At 47.2% G+C, this 15,682-nt stretch overlaps 1 protein-coding gene across 1 annotated transcript; it reads left to right on the forward strand.

Moving 5' to 3' along the window:
• Positions 1 to 386: 386 nt before the first annotated feature.
• Positions 387 to 11,142, forward strand: enc3 (ectodermal-neural cortex 3). Its single transcript, XM_004570188.2, has 4 exons — positions 387 to 694; positions 1,702 to 2,736; positions 2,824 to 3,598; positions 9,802 to 11,142. Exons 2-3 carry the CDS (start codon positions 1,714 to 1,716, stop codon positions 3,568 to 3,570), a joined length of 1,770 nt encoding a protein of 589 aa, XP_004570245.1. The 5' UTR covers positions 387 to 694; positions 1,702 to 1,713; the 3' UTR covers positions 3,571 to 3,598; positions 9,802 to 11,142.
• Positions 11,143 to 15,682: the final 4,540 nt, after the last annotated feature.

Genomic DNA, 15,682 nt, shown 5'->3' on the forward strand with positions numbered 1-15,682 from the left:
GTTTTAACCCTGTGCGCATTTACACCCAGCATCGATGCCGTCCTGGATAGTTTTTCTGTCTATCGTTATGTCGTCTTTTTTCACAGACTCCCCTTTTCCATTGTGTTGTTCCGCTAAATCCTTTACAAACACAGGCTGCTTGGCGTTCACTGATAGCGCTGAAATGGAGATTTTCTTCTTTACGCGCAAGCCAAGGAAAGGCGAGAACAAAGCAGGCAGGTGAAACATACAGTGACAGGTGTTTCGGGTGATTCATGGCGATGGTTTCTGAATATAATGACGGACACTGATCCAGGTTGGCTGGAGAATAAAGGAAAGCTTTGCGCTGATGCTTGAGCCCATTGGCCGGCGGGAGCAGGAGTGGGAGGAGCCAGAGGAAACACCACCGCTGCTGCTTCGACTCTTTCTCTCTGCGCTCAGCTCGTCGCTCTCCGGCACGCTGCTTGGCTTCACCCACAGAAAACAGCGAGCGGCTAACTTTCCAAAAATTGTTTTGTTTCGGGCACAAACCCAAGAGTGTGAAGACAAACAGATGGCTGAACCGTCTCCCGCGAGTTTAGGGTGTGATACAGCTTTAAAGTCGGGAAGCGGACTCGCCTGAAGTGTGCCACAACTTCAAACACAAACCCGACGACGGGTGGAAGTTGTAGCCGAGATAAAGAAAGGAGTCGGGATCGCTGCCTTTACCACCGAGGTAAGATCCAACCGTACCACAGCGCTCGCGCGCGTTATTACTGAGCTGTAACACTGTTTCCTTTGATCTTTGCAGCTGCTAACTTGGGAGGAAAGTTGAGCGCATGCTGGAAGTGCTGACCAGAGTTTCACATTTACTGCACACACGCTGTTTCCCCCCCACCCCCCTGCACGGAAGTCCACCGTCCCTCTTTCAGCTGGGTTGAATGGCCGATTTAAATTTATCTGCTGTGAAACAATGGGCGCTTTAAAGCGGAAGATATTTATTTGGTCGTTTTCAAGTTATATGTGGGCTCTTTGTTAGCCCGCCGCGCCGTGCCAGGACAAGTGGGTAGCTGAAATATTTCCTAGAATATTAAACAAACCATATAATGTCACTCCCACTCAAGCTTCATATATAAACGATCAGAAAATGCCCCCCCCCTCCTCTATTTCTCCCTTGTTGCACTGCGGTTACATAATTTTATCCTAGAGGAGCTGCTCTGAGGTGTCACATCTTATGTGGGCTTGAAAGCTCCTGTATGTGAGCCAGCTGAGAAACACAACAAGCTGGCAGGAATTTATTGGCTTTGCCGAGTTTGGAGGTGACTCACAGCCCTGAAATGGAAGAGGGTGGAAACACCCAGGTGTTGCTTCTAGCCTAACCTTAATCGTTGAAGGTTATTCTAAGAGCCGGTTGTTCTCACGGCTCTGACAGTGATGCATGCTTTATAGATTTTTGCACTGTGTAAATCACTGGTGCACTAACACACACTGGGTTTACGTGGGAGTGCGCCTTATCTGATCTCCTTTCATCTCTCCACAGTCTGAAGTCCGTTTCCGCTGCAGCCTGACATACTGATAAGAGTATTTCATGTACAGCCCATTCATCGGTGGCGGCAGAGTTTTTGTTTAATCATCAAATGGGAGGAGTGCTCACATCAAAAGATTTATATCTGGCCAACTGTAATCAAAATAGAATTAGCTGTAAGAGTAACTTATCCATGTTTTTTTGTCTCTGTGTTCCAGGTTCAAGTCAAGATGTCTGTCAGCAACCACGAAAACAGAAAGTCTCGCTCTAGTTCTGGCTCAATGAATATCCAACTCTTCCACAAGACGTCCCACGCGGACAGCCTGTTGACTCAGCTCAACCTGCTACGCAAACGCAGAGTCTTCACAGATGTCTTGCTGAAGGCCGGCAACCGTTCCTTCCCCTGCCACCGCGCCGTCTTGGCCTCCTGCAGCCGGTACTTCGAGGCCATGTTTAGCGGCGGGCTCAGGGAGAGTCACGACGGTGACGTCAACTTCCACGACTCTCTCCACCCGGAAGTGCTGGAGCTTCTGCTTGACTACGCTTACTCAGCCCGGGTCATCATCAATGAGGAAAATGCAGAGTCACTGCTGGAAGCTGGAGACATGCTTCAGTTTCACGACATCAGGGACGCGGCGGCAGAGTTTCTGGAAAAGAACCTTCACCAGTCCAACTGTCTCGGGATGATGCTGCTGTCCGACGCCCACCAGTGTCAGAGACTGTATGAGCTGTCGTGGAGGATGTGCCTGGCGAACTTTGCTACTCTCTTTAGGACAGAAGACTTCCTAAGCCTCCCCAAGGACAAAGTTCAGGAGCTCATCCTTAGCGAGGAACTGGAGGTGGAGGACGAGAGCCTGGTGTACGAGGCCGTTATCGACTGGGTCAAGGCGGACATGGAGCGTAGGCACAGCGAGCTGCCCGAGCTGCTGCGCTGCGTCCGCTTGGCGCTGTTGCCTGAATCGTACCTGCTGAAGAACGTCGCTTCAGAGGAGCTGGTGATGTGCCACAAGGTGTGCCGGGAAATCGTCGAAGACGCTGTGCGGTGTAAGATGCGGATCCTCCAGAACGATGGGATCGTAACCGGATTCTGTGCACGTCCAAGAAAAGTCAGTCAGGCCCTGCTGCTGCTCGGAGGTCAGACTTTCATGTGTGATAAAGTCTACGTGATTGATAACAAGACCAAGGAGATCACCCCCAAAACAGACATCCCCAGTCCCAGGAAAGAGTGCAGCGCCTGCGCCATTGGTTGCAAGGTATTTAAGCAATGAATCGACTTAAATGTGTCATTTTTCTTTTATGACCCCTCGACGATGTAAACACGCTCTCTCTCTGTCCCTCAGGTCTATGTTACTGGAGGACGTGGATCTGAGAATGGAGCGTCCAAAGATGTCTGGGTCTACGACACATTACACGACGAGTGGTCTAAAGCGGCGCCGATGCTGGTAGCCAGGTTCGGACACGGTTCCGCGGAGCTCGACCACATGCTGTACGTAGTGGGAGGACACACTTCCCTCGCCGGATCCTTCCCCGCCTCTCCATCTGTCTCTCTCAAGCAGGTGGAACAGTACGACCCTCAGACCAATAAATGGACCCTCGTGGCCCCGCTCAGAGAAGGAGTGAGCAACGCTGCCGTTGTCGGCGCCAAAAACAAACTCTTCGCTTTTGGGGGCACCAGTGTAAACAGAGACAAATACCCCAAGGTGCAGTGCTTCGACCCCTGCCAGAACCGGTGGTCGGTGCCGGCCGCTTGTCCGCAGCTGTGGCGATACACGGCAGCGGCCGTGGTCGGCAACCACGTCGTCGTGATCGGCGGCGACACCGAATTCTCTGCCAGCTCGGCGTATCGGTTCAACAGCGAGACGTATCAGTGGTCAAAGTTTGGCGACGTGACAGCCAAGCGGATCAGCTGTCACGCTGTGGCGTCGGGAAACAGGCTTTATGTGGTCGGAGGGTACTTTGGGGCTCAGAGGTGCAAGACGCTAGACTGTTACGATCCAGCGTCAGACTCCTGGGACAGCGTGACCAGCGTGCCCTACTCGCTCATTCCCACTGCCTTCGTCAGCACATGGAAGTACCTCTCAGCATAGAGATGCACTGACGCTCTGAGGTTTTGCGGTGAGTAATTGTAGCTTCTTAAAGTGACGCAAACAAACAAGATGTCAATTACTGTATGTGTGCTATTCATAGTTCCCCTTTAAATCTTCAGATCATGTGTGGGACCTGGCTAGCATAAAGCACACTGTTACACAGTTACAGTTACACAGTTACACTGTTAGTTACACTGTTACTGTTACACTGTTACTGTTACACTGTTACTGTTACACTGTTACACAGTCCAGGTGAATGCCTCTTTAAACCGTCCAGTTTAAAGACTCTTCTGTGTTTTCAGGGTTGCTAATGGTTACAGTGGTTACACATTATCTAGCTGCTGTGCCGGCTGGGTGTCGGGTAAACATGGAGGAGTCTTGGTTTAGAGAGCAGGAGGAATGTCAGTGGTGCTGATAATTACAGAGCGAGAGCTGCACAACAAGACCTCTGACACTGACGGGAGCGAGGTGGAGAGGCAGGCATCAGGTCTGTGCTTGTAGTGAATGGCAAAAGGGTGCAGGGAGCTCTGCAGGCCCAATGCTGCTAACGGGGTGCCTGTAACAAAGGCAGTTTGAAAAGTCGATGCGTCACGTTCGCTGTGCTTTAGATAAGATCAGAGACATTCTGTTTGTTAGCTCGTGTGAAGCAACACTTAAGATTTGGACATTTTACAGGACGGGGAAACAAACAAGTCCTCGACTTGCTCCCAGGTTTTGAAGGATTTCAAAAAGGAAAAAAGAAAAATGAATTCCATACGTGCTGACGAGTTTTTCCCACGGTGACAAACAGTCAAACCAGTCATCAGGAATTCAGGAACAGAGAAAGTCTAAAGGGTATAAAAATATGACTGACTACAACAACTCAAGAATAATAGGAGCCAACTGGCCTGAAGGGAAGGCAGGGGCAGTTTTCAGTTTCATGCGAGTCTATCAATTGATGCTTTACTCCTGAGGCGTTTTCTGCTTTTACACGGTGCAATGACAAGCGCAGTGAGCAGCTTTATTTATTTATTTTTCACACGTTCCCGGTGGTTTGAAATTTCACGAGGCCCGTGCTGTGACCTTATTTCAGTTCTGGTGCGATCCGTAGAAAACAGCTGAGTGCTGCAGTAGTTATTGAATTTGAAATGAAAGGGTTTTATCTTTATTACAGTAATAAAACTGTAAAGGAAAAAACAAGGAGGGGTTTTACGACACTGCAGCCAGCGGTCGTGTAGTTTAGCTTAGCACAGAGAGTAGAAAGAGCTAGCCTGGCTCTATCTGCTCTGTCTAAAGCTAACAAGAGTGTTTGCATGTCACTCTGCAAAAGTAACTAAAGTTAGAAGAGGTCCAACTAACTTCTGCTCTTCATGCTAACTTAATTGCTTTCTACAGAGACTGTAAACAAAAAATGGACACGGCTAATATGACATCAGCCGTTTCTTTGTAAATGTCGACTACAACGTTTCAGTTTCAGTCGTCTGGCAGTTGCCATCCCGTGTTTTGGAAAAAATAGCTGTTGTGATGGAAATTGAAATTGTCTGTAGAGAGCAAATGTTTTCACTCCTGGCTGTTTTAATGTGGGAGTCTGAAGCCTAAGCAGTGACATGAGGATCTGTATTTTTGATGGCTGCACTGAGTACGTCAAAACAAGAAAACAAGCCGACTTCAGAGAAGCAGGAGTGACTGCTTGGCCTTCGGGTCTCCAGTTGTCCATAACCTCCATAACCAAAGTATAATCCAGGCATAAGTGGACTGACTCGCTTTTGGGGCCAGACTCAAGTGGCCTCTTGAGAAACTTCAGGTTTTGTTGCTTTGCGCTGGTTTTACTTTCCAGCCTGGGGGTTTACTGCTTGGTCTCCTCCAGCTTCATATGCTGTGCACCATGAGACTGAGAGATCGTGATTAAGAACCAAGTTGACTGAAACTAGACGGACTCGATCAGATAATCATAAATGCAGCGGTAAATGTGAGCTGTTCTTATATGTGCTTGACGAATGTTTGGCTAGAAAATAGCCAGAGTGGATACAGCTCAAGTTAAAATTCTGTGCATATTTTGTTATTTTCTGTTTGACAGACCCAGGTGCATCCTGGGTAAATCCTCCTCCCCCACAGTGCAAAAGCAACAGTAAAGGCACCCCCTCTTTTTATTCTGCCAGAGAGTTTGAAAGTAGAGTAAAGCAGAGGCGAGCGACAGTAAACAGCTGGAGATGATGGGGCTGGGGGCTTAGCATTATGGGGCTGCTGGTATGGGCCACTGTATCCATGGTAGCCAAGGTTTCTGGGCTGGGATGGAGACAGACAGGCTGCCTGTGAAAGATCAAGGAACCGCGTCTTTATGAACCTCGCAGTTACAGTAGCTGCCGTCCTGCTGCTGACTGCCTTTATGTTTAATTACTGCACAGATGGAGAAAGCTCAGATTTCCAGCTTGTTAAACACACTCCTTCCCCAGACCCTTGTTGACTTTCTCTCTCACACACCCAAGAAAGGAGGAGGGGGCAAACACAAACGTATGCACAAACTGAAGGAGAGGAGGAGATAAGCAAGTAAGACCAGGAGAAGCAAAGCTATATTTTCCAGCGCTTGGCAGCCGAGTCTAACGCCTGCCTAAAAATACGTTGCTCCAAAGTTTTCAACTTTCAGCCGGGGTTAGAGAGAAGAATACTGTGTTTCTGCAAGTGTGTGTGTTTGTTTCCTCCCAGCAGTCTGGTGAGACTTTACACATTGCTGGCATTGCCCTTCCTAGTAAAAACCAGCCGTCCTCACTCTAATTTGGGAGGAATGAAGGTGTGGCTTGCTTTCCCATTAGTAAAGATTTGTTAATGTCGCCTTGTGGTTTGCGTGGCCTGTATGGGATTACCAGCCGTGCTGTGTCTTTCTTTTTCTTTTTTGTCACCACCTACTGCAGTTTGTTGCCCTGTGCATTTCCACCAGATGTGACTAACCGCAGACTTCAAGGCCAAGCCAGAACCCACTGTGGATGGGGGAAGAGTGTTTGTAAAGGCTCGTGTTTGTTCTGGGAATGGGAGTAAGAGCCTGTGACGTTCACAGACGGGTTTAAAACACGCAGAACTAAACGCGTGTAATTTTGTTTAGACTCGTTTATTTAGTGCGTCTTTTGGGAAATGATAAGCTGGATGGCATCCGGGGGGACAGCCTGGTCCGTCGTTGGTGCCAGACTACAGGCAGACAACACGTAACTGGATCCCGCTCTCTCACCACTGAACTGTAATAGCCTTGAAATGCCTGTTATGTTGCCTGAGCCTTTGCCCCCCCCCCACAATTCAGCTTTTTAACGGCTTTAACCGACGGTCTTGTGAGGTGGGCATGGCTCTCTGTGATAGGGTACACCTGGAGAGGTCAGAGGTCACCGAGGGACTCCTTGGTGGTTTCTCTTCATCCCCAAACAGCTGCTGTGAAATGGAAAGGTCACGGTGGGATCGGGGAGGAGGACAGCAGAGGCCTCAGTCACTCAATACTAATGTTTTATTAATGCCTTGCTGTGAGGGCCACCAGGAGCACGGGCTGAATGAAGCTTTTATTGTGGCATCTGTGTACAACAAGGCCCGCCCCCCCAGCTCACGCACACGTGCACGTACAGTCAGAGTTAGCACGTGCACGCACACTTGGTCTCGGGTCCCTCGAGTAATCAATCTGCCACATTACAGCCCTCAGCACAAATGCTGAAATTTGCATAAACCTAATGGTGTTTTTATTGGTCTTTTCTCCACGCTGGGACTAACAAAAGGAGAAAAGGGAAGACGATGCTTAAAATGGCTGAATAATCACCCAGACTAATTCGATTAGACCCTTAAAAAGAGACGAGCTGTCATACAGTTACAGCGGCCCCCCTCAGAGAGCCAGCTGGGGAAGGAAACAGTGTGTCTGCCTGGTAATTAATCCAAATTGCGTAATATTTGCTGAAGTGGTGCTGAAAGTGAGGCTCGTCCAGTCACAGAGATGCTCTTTGTTTCTGCAGCGATTCATCAGGCGCGCCTCATTATGCTTTAGAGCCGTACCAAGATGCCTGTAAGCCGGAGCTCATTCCCAGAGTCCTTCACGCATCCCTGAAAACAATGCAAACTCATGTAAATGAAGTGACTGCGATTCATGCATCGGTCAATACGCTGCAGTTTCAGGTGGTCATTAGTAAACATGGCACAGACCTTGTTGCACACAGGGGACAGCTAAAGAAAGGACTGGGCTAAAGAAAGGACTGGCTTTGGTTCGTTGGGCTTCTAGAAGATGCAGATGTGGGTTTTAGTTAAATGCAGCTTTTGCAACATGCCAGGTGTCATTCTGTGAGCCGCTCCTCTCCAGGTGTCTCAAACTGGACGTTGTGTAATTTCATGAGACAAGCTTTTGTGAAAACATGAGGCGAACCTGGCAGATCCAAGCAGAGCAGCATTTAGTCCCAGCCCATCTGTTTGGTCTGCAGAGGCACGCAGCAGTTGCTCCTGATTGGACGCACACAGCGCACCTGGATAATTCCTGGGTTACAGCTGTGTCTAATGAAGAGCCGTACTTTGAAATGTGGGCGAAAGGTGAACGCTGTAAACGATGCAGCACGGTGTTGCGCAAAACTGACCTTGATGTGACAGGTAACAAGGAAGTGACGGTCTGGAGTTCATCCAAGGTGACAGTGAGCTAAAGTTTGGTCATGTGAGACGAGGATATTATCTCTCAGTGGATGAACTAACCACGGCAGTACATTACCTCTTTGTTGCTTTGGTGTCTTTAAGCACTTGGTGAATGTTCTTCACTGTCTGGGCTGCGGTTCAGCTCGTCGTACCCTGGACGTGACGGCCTGATGCCGCAGTTCTTATGAAGCTTTGATAAACAGAGCTGTCACGGTCTGAGCAAAGTGGCGGCGTGTTTGGGTTTCATCATCTGCACAGCAACCGGTGCTGCCGGTGAGCCATGCACATGTGCACTGACAGAGAAAGCAGAGGCCTAAAGCTGCATGCGATGCAATGAGTGCTGCTGTTCTTGCTTTTCAAGGCAGGATGAGCTAAGCTAGCTGAGGAGCCTAGCTGTAGAGTCTTACTGAACCATGAACAGGTATAATTGGAATGATATGATTATTTGCAATAAAGCCAAAAAAAGATAAAATAGGGGTTACAATTTAACAAAGCCAAGGTTTGTGTATATACAGTGTGTGTGCCAGTAATCACTGCAAGCTTCAGGCTGTTCAAATGCTCGACGGACGGCTTTCTCTTCCACGCTTGGAGCTCCACCCACCTGCTGTTTTAACATCTTCCGCTTGTGAAAAGCAGCCAATCACAGACGACTCATTTCACAAGGCAAAACTCCTCTGACAGAGTTCAAGAATAAATATCAGGAGGTGGAACGCAGCATAACAATAAAGCTCCTTTTCAAAGGAAGCTTTTATAGAGATTTGGAAATGTCACCGGCACGTCTGCTGCAGTGGTAGAATCAGCACGCCTGAACAGCTCCAGCCTATCACAGCAATCAAGAGTTTAAACGTGCAAACAAATATTCTCCAACTGTGTCTGACTGTTACGCTTCAGGCAAAGTATTCACAACCGTCACAGATGTGCGTGGATCAGTGAAGGCTTCTGAAGTATCATCGGGCTTTGTCAGCCGTGGAAATTAGAGTCTTTAGGTTATTCAAACAAACCCCCAGCAGAGCCCGAGTACGAACTCGCTGCCTCACGCTGCAGGCGGGTTATTAGTATCTCTGCAAATGTGCAGTATGCAAACCACCAGGTTCAGGTTTCTGTCCAGCGTCCCAAACATCCAGAGGACGACTTCCTCATACCGCCACGAGAGGAAAATTAGACAGTGAGGTTGCAGAGGAATATGAGATTCCAAAGAATTCATTACAGTGTTTGTATTTTTAAAAAATGCAGCTTGCAGATGCAGGAATTGCAGCATAAAGCCTCCTATCAGGATAAAGCAGATGGTTTTTGGAATATGTGCTTTTTATCTGAGTTCACTGAAGCTTATTTTCACTCACAGGTCCCAACTTCTGCACCCTCAGACATTCATCACTAAGCCACATAAATGGTTAAATGTTGCTGCGTTCAGAGGTGTTATTAATGCTCTGTGGCCAAAGCCTGATAAAACAGCACAGTGATAAGCTGCTGTGTAGCCTGGAGGTCTCTGCCTTCCTCTCCCTGAGAACGTCCAGGCCCTCTGGTCATGTGCCCGGCGTTCTCATACAGGGTCCTTGTACAGCAGAGTTCACGGGACCAGCACATTAATCCCTCTCTGTCTTTTTCCCTCAGATGAGCCTCAGAGTCTGGTATGCAGGAATGTGCCCCCCCTCGGCGGCTCCGAGGAGGAGGAAGAGGAAGAGGAGGGGGTTTTGCGTGTTCCCGTCGTTTCTCCATCCAGACTGATTCACATTATCTCCAACTGCACATGAGCGAAGGCCTGGAAACAGCACAGAGACTTTTGTTTTTTTACCCGATGTGTTTACTCGTGCTTCTTGTGTAACTTTGCCGTGTTGTCCCCCCGTCTGAAGTGGACTCGCTGGTGCGTGTCCAGCAGGGCCTTGTGAGCACGTCTCTCTCTCTGTAGCTGCTGTTGCTCTGTCAGCCCTGCACTGCTCGTCCGGAGACGTGCATCCTCTCACCAGTGCATCACCGCTCTAACTGACACTTTAGCTTGTTTCACCGCGAAGAAGGAAGTTGAGATGTCCCTCTTTGTCCCCGCCCACTCCTGACACTGTTTACTCAGGTGTAATTTATTCAGACTGAATTAGACCTTTGCAGCATGTGCAGAGGGAGAGGAGACGTTTGGGGAAGTGTATGATTTTGTGAACAGAAACGATCTTCCTGTCTGTGTTTTTAGAAGTTGGACTTGGGCTTCCCTCAATCTTGCTGAGCTAAATTTGTATCCTCTTCCTAACTGAAAATACAAGCTCGCAAAAAAAGGAAGAAAAAAGAGGGAACGTGGCCCATCACGACTTGAAGGAGACACTCGTCTGTGTCGGCTTTCAGATGATGATTTCTGTCTGTTCTTATCTGTCTCAGGGTCATGTGTACTTGCTGAAGGAAGGGTTACATCTTTTGTTATCGCTCGTCTGAAAACAGATTTCATTCTAGTGAATGTACTTTTTTTTTTGTGATACAAACTCTTCTTTATGTCGTTTTGCCAAGTGGAAAATGTCTGATTGTGCTTAAAAGCGTCGGTCATATCTGAAACAGAAATGTTGCCAAAACCTGAATATCTAACTTTAGTGTTGTTATGGATTTAAATAACAAAACTTAGTGTGATAGCCTTGTAGCTGCAATAGTGATTTTTTCTTTCCGTGTCTACAGAAGTCTTTGGTGTGTATAGTTTTGTACATTTGCCTCGTAATTCATTTGTAGAAGGCTTTAAATTTGCACAACTCTCTTAATTGTCTTAATTTTGTATCTTTTGTCTTAACCCGGTCGGGTAGTGTGAGTAATCGAAGCCTTTTTGTAGCAAATCGTCAAAAATATGTTAATTTGCTCTCTGTGCAAGTCTCCGATGTATGGCAGTATACTCCAGATATACTGATATATTAAGCTATTACTGAAACAGTCTGTTACTACTTGTTCTATAGTTTGTTACTTTTCAATAAATGTCATCTTGTTGGACTCGTGCTCGTCCTCTGTGGAGTTCAGCAGCTGTACGATCACACAGGTGCTTCAGATAGTTTCCAAATGCAGGTTCGGAGCGCTTTTGGTATTTTACCAGCAACTGCTTCCTGCTCTCTGTGCACCGAGGAGTCGCTCAGATTAACTGCTCATGTTTGATCTCTTTGACAATATCACGCGTCAGGATCACATGGTATGTGAAGCAGAGAAGAAAACCCTTCTAAAATCACCATCAGAACGCTCAGATCTTTAAAATATACCCTGATGATTCTCACCAGCAGTCAGGAGATGCTCCTCCTGTGACAAACAGTGCAGTCGGGGCGTTGGGTGGGAGGAAGTGGGGCTGGCACGTTTGCGTAGAAGAGGGAGGAGAACCACCAGAGAGGAATGTACCCACGCTCAATGTGAGGGCGGAGCCTGTGAGTGCTGCCTGCAGCTCGAGGTTTGTAACAAACCTGCAGGATTTCCACTTCTGAGGTGTTTAAACAGTCGGGCAGCAGGGCTTTGACTTGTGCTTTAAAAGATAACAAAGTTTAAAGAGGACATTTAGAAAACTGTCACAGGAACGATAGACTTGACTGTTAACTCTGTAAAATAGCTCCACCACACACCCTGATATATGGCCTGTATTTGTATAGCGCTTTTCTAGTCCCTAAGGACCCCAAAGCGCTTTACACATCCAGTCATCCACACATTCACACACTGGTGATGGCAGCTACATTGTAGCCACAGCCACCCTGGGGCGCACTGACAGAGGCGAGGCTGCCGGACACTGGCGCCACCGGGCCCTCTGACCACCACCAGTAGGCAACGGGTGAAGCGTCTTGCCCAAGGACACAACGACCGAGACTGTCGGAGCCGGGGCTCGAACCGGCAACCTTCCGATTACAAGGCGAACTCCCAACTCTTGAGCCACGATCGCCCCACCCTGATATATGTACTTTTTAAAAAAGGAATTACTGCACAATGACAGATTTTAAGTTAGACATAGATCAACTAGATCAGAACAGAAAATACATGTTTCTCACACACACACACACACACACACACACACACACACACCTGTCATTAAAACAAAAACATTGCAATTGCATTATTGGATGGCCCTGCGACAGACTGGCGACCTGTCCGCGGTGTACCCCGCCTCTCGCCCTATGACAGCTGGGATAGGCTCCAGCGCCCCCCGCGACCTTGAAAAAGGATAAGCGGAAGCGAATGGATGGATGGATTATTGGATAACCTGCACTCGTGAATCAAGCATTCAAACAGGGACAGTGTTTTCGTTTTGGCTTTTTGGACACAGAGACTGTAGTTGTCACAGTTCGATGGCATCAGACTCCTGATCTCACAAACACAAAGTTAGAGAAAAAAGTGGAAAATCTCAGATCACAGTCCAGCTCGTCCAAGCTTCCTCCCCAGCTCTCACTCTCTGTCCTCTGGCTGCAGAATAACACACTGACTCTCAGTTTAGACCGTCACTATTTTCATCCCCTTCTGTTTTTCTTTCTGTTTTCTCCTCGCCTCGGCCTCAGTGGAGATGAAATGAGCTACCCTGACAATGCTTGAGAACGACAGATGGATGAAGACATCAGTGAGTGCGCCTGTGTTTGCCTGAGAGTGTCAGACACAAAGAGGGAGCTGGGAAAACAGATCGTCTGAAGGTTTTTATTTTCTTAGCATTGACTTCTTGTCTGCATAGTTCTAAATGTCTAAAAGGTTGATAAAAAAAATCCAAAAGACTCTCTGTACACCAACATGTTCAGTCTTTGCCTAACGCGAGTGACATAATGCAACAGCGTCGTTAAAATATTCCAAAGACAGACGAAGAAACTTCAAAGTGTGCTGTTACTGCTCAGCAGTGCACTGAGTGCTGTTAATTGGATGTAAGCAAAGAAAAATGTGCCTCTGCAGCCGTTGCATCGTGGCTGTAACGGGCCGTGTCCAGTCAAGCATGTGCACACGTTTGTGCCACTGTGGGTAAGAGATTCATCAAAAGGTTAATTTATGAATTTTTGGAAACAATGCAAAGGCGCATTAAAAATGAAACGGCCTCTCTGAAAGGAGGCCTGGCACCATGAGCCGGTCGGTCAGTGGCTCCTATTGTGATGCTAACAGAACTTGCCGGCAACACAATTAAACCACGGCGAATAAATAGACGTTTCAAAGTCCGCTGGACACAAAAGAACCTCAGACAGAGACACACACACACACTGGGAAAGGGGGATGGAAGGTTGGATGAGCTGTCATGACTGGATTGGAGGATATGTGGAGTCTCTGTTTATGTGTGTGTGGTTTTTGTGCACATATGCATTTATGCTTCATCCTCATGTGTGTCTGTGGTCGTGTGTTTGTGTGTGAAGCGGGGGGTTGTTGTGAACCCATAAGAAAAGGAGCAGTGAGGTGGAACGGACAGAGACGTTGCACTCTGCCTCACTCACCCAAATATTGGCATGCGTGCGCTGGCCTGAGACCCCCTCAGCTGGGGGCCGCGCCTGCTTTGGACAGGAACAAAAGGAGACGCCTTGATGACGCGTCGGCAGGAGGAAGCCCGATCGATGGATCAATAAAGGCCTTCTGGGCAGCTCAGATCTGAGCCGAGAGTAAAGGGGCTTTAATTCTGAATTTTAAACGCTACAGAGGGGAATAAATCAAGGCTATCGGTCTGCATCAAGATTGTTCAAGTGCTTAAATCTTCATCTTAAGATGCTTCAAGGCTTCCTATGATCTCGAGATATTAACGTGAACGGCTCCATTATAGCTCACCTGGTTTAGGTGGCCTGGGTTTGATGTCATTTCCTCTCACTCTCTCCCTGTTTTCCAGTCTACTGTCCGCTCTGTCCTGTCAAATAACATTTAACATGATCCCCCAACTTTTTATTATTATTATTAACCTTTATTTAACCAGGAAAAGTCCCATTGAGATTAAAAACCTCTTTTGCAAGGGAGTCCTGGCCAAGAGGCGACAACACGTTGAAATTACAAAGTTACATACATATTATAAATAACAATTACATTTTAAAAACATTTTTCTCTGGCTCTCTCAATCTGGACTTAAAAGCATTTAATGAAATAAGATCTGCTATCTTCCAGTCTTTTTGCATCATGTTCCATGTGAAAGGGGCAGCATAAGTAAAAGCCCTCTTTCCCAGTTCAGTTCTGGCAAATGGAACATTGAGCAATAAAAGATCGCTTGAACGCAGGCTGTAAGAAACAGTACTTCTCCGTGTGAGCAGATCGCAAATGTAGGTGGGCATTTGTCCAAGCAGGGCCTTATAAATAAAGATGCACCAGTGAGCAAACCTCCTGGAGGACAACGAAGGCCATCCCACTCGAGCGTACAGATCACAACAATGGGTCAAGGCCCTACAGTTTGTAATAAACCGTAAGGAGGCATGATAAACTGAGTCAATCTTATGAAGACACTGGGCGGAAGCATTCATGTACAGCAGATCACCATAATCTAAAACAGATAAAAATGTAGCATTTACAAGACGCTTTTTTGTCTCAAAAGAAAAGCAAAATTTGTTTCGAAAGAAGAATCCCAATTTTAGTTTGAGTTTTTTCACAAGATTGTCTATGTGAGGTTTAAAGGTCAGAGAATCATCAATTAAAAAGCCAAGATATTTATACGTATGCACCACTTCTATGAGGTTTCCCTCAAGAGTGGACACCAAGGGGACAGTTTGAGGAAATCTCTTCATGTTTGAGAACAACATTAGCTTTGTCTTTTCAGCATTGAGAACCAATTTCAGCTCCAGAAGTGTGTGCTGAACCACGTCAAAAGCTTTCTGCAACGATTCTATTGCCTTTTCAAAGTTTGAGCCAAAGGAATAAATAACTGTGTCATCAGCATAAAAATGCATACTAGCATTGGACACATTTTGTCCCAAGTCATTTATATACATGATGAACAGCAGAGGTCCTAAAATTGAACCCTGTGGCACCCCAGTGTGAATATTCAAAAGTTCTGAGCACAGATTTTCACATTTAATGCATTGAGTCCTGTCACTCAAATAATTAGTAAACCAGGAGACAACATGTCTAGACAGCCCCAAAGAAAGAAGCCTATGCTTTAAAATGGCGTGATCCACAGTGTCGAAAGCTTTTGACAGGTCTTGCATACAAAAACTTGCAATCGTTTATAAGAAAAGTTACAAATATGTGGTCCAAGTGCAGACGCACAGGGGAGTTTGCAGACTGCATGTCTGCATGTGTAAGTTTGTCAGGACTGAAAAAATCAGCAGGCGAGTCGAACTGCAGAAGGGAGGAAACGTCCCTCCTTCACTCTTACATAAGTCTCCCTGGTTGCACAGGCACAAATCAATCTTCATCAACCGATGCCCCGCCTCACCGTCTACCTCGTTTTACTACTGAGAAAATGACCACAAGCCTGTCCAGCCTGTAAGAGTATACAATTACCAAACAATGCCGTCCCCCGTCTCTGTGCCGTCTCTGCTACTGGTGTCAAATTTGTCCTTCTGTCTCCCCCCTGTTATCCCCCCCTCCCCCCTCCATAGCTGCGGGCATCTCTGCTGGCAGC

This window comes from Maylandia zebra, linkage group LG23, assembly GCF_041146795.1.
Source record: "Maylandia zebra isolate NMK-2024a linkage group LG23, Mzebra_GT3a, whole genome shotgun sequence".
NCBI lineage: Eukaryota > Metazoa > Chordata > Actinopteri > Cichliformes > Cichlidae > Maylandia > Maylandia zebra.

Excerpts from the sequence above, each read along its gene's own strand:
- enc3 (XM_004570188.2), top strand. The coding sequence starts at position 1,714 with ATGTCTGTCAGCAACCACGAAAACAGAAAGTCTCGCTCTAGTTCTGGC. Across the intron at positions 2,737-2,823 it reads CCTGCGCCATTGGTTGCAAG|GTCTATGTTACTGGAGGACG; the intron begins GTATTTAAGCAA and ends TCTGTCCCTCAG.